We start from the raw sequence: 3,609 nt of genomic DNA on the forward strand, positions 1-3,609 counted from the left end.
TGGACTTCATCATGGGTTCCGTGGCGAGGTATTAGTAAACATTCTGCCAATAACAAAGGTCTGAGCTTCGGGTAGCGACAAAATTTAGCGCCATCTCTAAGGAAACAACAAACGAAGACGTTTCCTTCATCTGAAAAATCACCTCAATTAAGAACACCTCAATATCCTTACCGAAATTTTCATTAAGCGCGTCATTCGCAAAGTCCTCACTTATGGTGAGGGCAAAGATACTTTCTTTCAGCTTAGAGTGCTTAGCTGTGAGCCCTTTAGATCACATAATGAGGCTACCAGAGCTCTTGACACACGTTGGCTGACATTTATTAATTTCTTGAGGATAATTCGTCAACATTCCATTACTTCCTCGAAAAAACATCTGTTTATTTAAAGGAAGCATAAAATTTATTGTAGCGATGATGCCAGTCGTCCACTAGCGACTTAGTTATAAAGCGAAATTGGACGGTGTTTGAGCAGTAAAACTAGCTTACTTGATCTCCCATACAGCCTTATACACTGCACATTTCGAACTAAGCAAAGAGTAAAACCTTTTATATCATGTCTTAGCGTAATTGCATTTTTTTACTTTGCTTATTGCCGGCTTGGTTGCACGGCAACAACTTTATTCACTTTATTCTCGGAATTTCATTTTTAAAGATACATGCTCAACGGTGAGCCCCACAATTGGCCAACGCAATTCACTTTAGCACTTTTGGGTAATTTATCACACTATAAGCTCGAAAATATATTTATACCTCATCCTAATTGAGGACTGTGAAATACAACTAACTATGGGGGGCAGATGTAGAAGTCTTGCTTTGCTGATTGATGTTTTTGATCAGTCTGATTCACAAAGTCAAGTTCGACAAAGTGTTAATGCGCTGGTGCTATCATCAATAACAAGGTAAATGCAGAAAAAATGGTCTGTTTAAGCACCCCAGAAGTTCAAAGGGGCCCACTGTCATAACCCATGCTTCTTCGAATGATATGTCTGCATGGCATTTTGCATATATGCACGTTAGAGAACGGGCTCGCGTTTGACAATACGACATAAATTTTGAAACTCTTCTTTCGACAGGTCAATACCATTCTCCGTTGAAAAGGTGCACATTGCAGTACCAAATGTCTCCAAGAAAGATGTGACGCCGCACTCACTAAGCTGTACAATTACATACGGCAAAGTCGGCGGCATCAAATCTGTTGTGCTCAGGGTGTGAAGTCCTCAGTCTGTCAATTTATTGCCCTGCTCTTATTTCAAAACAATACATAGTTCCAGCATCGCCTCTTACGCCACAGAGTGCCATAGTTACCGCGACGAGGTCAACAATACGGGTATTCGCAGTGTTAAAGTTCCAATTTGACTGCTCATCGTAAACGCAGCCATGTCTGACGTGCTCTGCAAAGATTTCGTTACACAACTTGAACATGTTGTGGTTCATCTGAGTGATCTAAAGCATGAAAGGCGGTGGCACCGTTTGAAAATGCAGCAATATCTTTACTTTGTTTAGCGAGATCTGCATGATTGCATAACAACATCGTGTTGGCACAAGTCGCCACCCAAAATACTGCTGTGAAAAATAGCCACCACGAGCAATCCAGTGCGCTTGGAGATTATCAGTCTCAAGGTGCCGAATCAGTATACACGATGAATCGCGATGTAATCAACTTCAATTACTAGGTCTTTTAGAAGTTTAGGAGCTACTTCTGCGCTCTAGGGTGGAGTCGATTGGCCCTTTTCGCAAGGTTGTCGGCAGATATATACGGCTAATAGTTTCAATGCGGCAAGCCCTGTAGCCAACACAGCCACTTAATTCACAATCACCGGCAAAATACCGAAATTTCGTTGTGGGTTCAAATGCCAAATTTTTGATCCTGATCCTGATCCTGATTTGTGGTCCGATAATTACATGGTATCATAATTGGAAGATATAAAATTTTAAAGCTATTAGATTTAATAAAATTATGAAAGGCGAGAAATGCTTGCAGTTGCATTCTTTATAATAATCTGCTACAGTAGAACCTGTCTAAAGTAAACCTGTTTAATTTAAAACCCTCTCTAAATAAATTAAACATAGACCCATGCAGGGCACCATACAGTAACATCTGTCTAAATTAAACATGTTTAATTAAAAACCCTCTCTAAATTAAACACTGTTTACCAGTCCCAACATGTTTAATTTAGACAGGTTTACTGTACATGCAAAAGCCCCGAAATTGCAATCGTTTTAGCGGCATGATACTGTATTTGAAAAAGATTTACCAGCCAGTTTCGTCCCTGTACATACATAATAATTAAATTAAGAACTGCGAACTATCTATCTCTTGGCTTCGGCTCCATCTCTTAAAGTGTGAGCCAAGTATTAAAGGGATTTTTTACACCTAAAGGACCAAAAAGGAGTTGTTTGCTAGCATAACAAAACCTGTTACTGTTAGCACTCTAGCGTATCTTCCGCACACAAAGGCTTTAATTTATTTCATAGCTGCGAGAGTGTACTTTCAACATTTCAACAGCAAAAACGTGGAGGGTAGCATCCAACCGTTTTGTCTTGCAGTAAGCAAATGTAGCAATCTAATCCACAATCGAGAACATGCCTCTTGAAAGTTCTAATGAAAGAATTTCTCGTTTGCCCAAGATTCTTTTCTCTTGGTTTTACTAATGTCGAATCGGCTGTAAACAACGGACGTCGTCATTGATTGATAGCTTGACTTTCAAATGCTTTGACATAAATCTCATTTCTGGATTTGTCCGCTAGCCACCGAGTGAGAAATGATTTTGACAGCTATGCAAGTAATTGTTTACTGCATCATAGCTTTGCTGCTTCTTGATGCTGTCGTAGCTATCAACATTGACGTCGTCTCGAGAGCCAAACCCGTCATATCTGTAAAGGATCGCGACACTGAGTTTTATCGCGTGAAGATTGCGACGACCCGCCGCCTGAGAGGGCACAGACTTGCGACAGTCAAAGCACAAAAGAACACATTTCAAGATGAAGAAAGAATGAATTTAGATAGTCTACTTTCGGCTATCTCGAGTCCTCCTGACTTCATAGCATTTGCTGAGAAAACCCTGGAAATGTATTTTAAATTTCCCGCGTCAACCGACGACTTTTCAACAATTTGGAAGACTGGTGAGAGCTTAGGTGTCATCGGTAATTCCCTCGATTGATCAAATCGTATCTCTGCGGCCGTAAAGCTGGCGGTGGAAAAACTCGGCGTGACTGATACGAAACTCACGAAGACGACGGCCGCAGATAAGCGACCGAAGACAAATCCAGAAGAGCTGCAAGATTCTATAGAAACTTTGCTCACCATTCTGAACGTAATTAAAGCTCAGCGAATCATCGACTCAAAACGAATACCTGGCGTTCAAGAAGAGACTATCACGCGTCTTCAGGACAATACTTTCAAGTTTTGGAAGTCTCGAGGCGTGACAAGCGATGCTTTGTCGAATATTCTTCTGCATACGGAGGACTATAAAAGCAATCCGGTGGACGTCCCTAAGAGCAATCTCGTGGACGACCCTAAGAGCAATTTCGTGGACGACCCTAAGAGCAATTTCGTGGACGACCCTAAGAGCAATCTCGTGGACGACCCTAAGAGCAATCTCGTGGACGA

At 41.3% G+C, this 3,609-nt stretch overlaps 1 protein-coding gene across 1 annotated transcript in view; it reads left to right on the forward strand.

Annotated features, from left to right (window-relative positions):
• Nucleotides 1-2,298: 2,298 nt before the first annotated feature.
• The window catches only part of PHALS_14517 (RxLR-like protein), a 1,313-nt gene continuing 2 nt past the window's right edge, over nucleotides 2,299-3,609 (forward strand). The window contains exon 1 of the mRNA XM_036407631.1: nucleotides 2,299-3,609. This exon is cut by the window's right edge and continues 2 nt beyond it. Within this exon, the coding sequence (XP_036263317.1) occupies nucleotides 2,762-3,160 (399 nt within the window). The 5' untranslated portion in view covers nucleotides 2,299-2,761 and the 3' untranslated portion in view covers nucleotides 3,161-3,609.

The sequence above is a fragment of the Plasmopara halstedii genome, assembly GCF_900000015.1.
Source record: "Plasmopara halstedii genome assembly, contig: Scaffold_1343, whole genome shotgun sequence".
NCBI lineage: Eukaryota > Oomycota > Peronosporomycetes > Peronosporales > Peronosporaceae > Plasmopara > Plasmopara halstedii.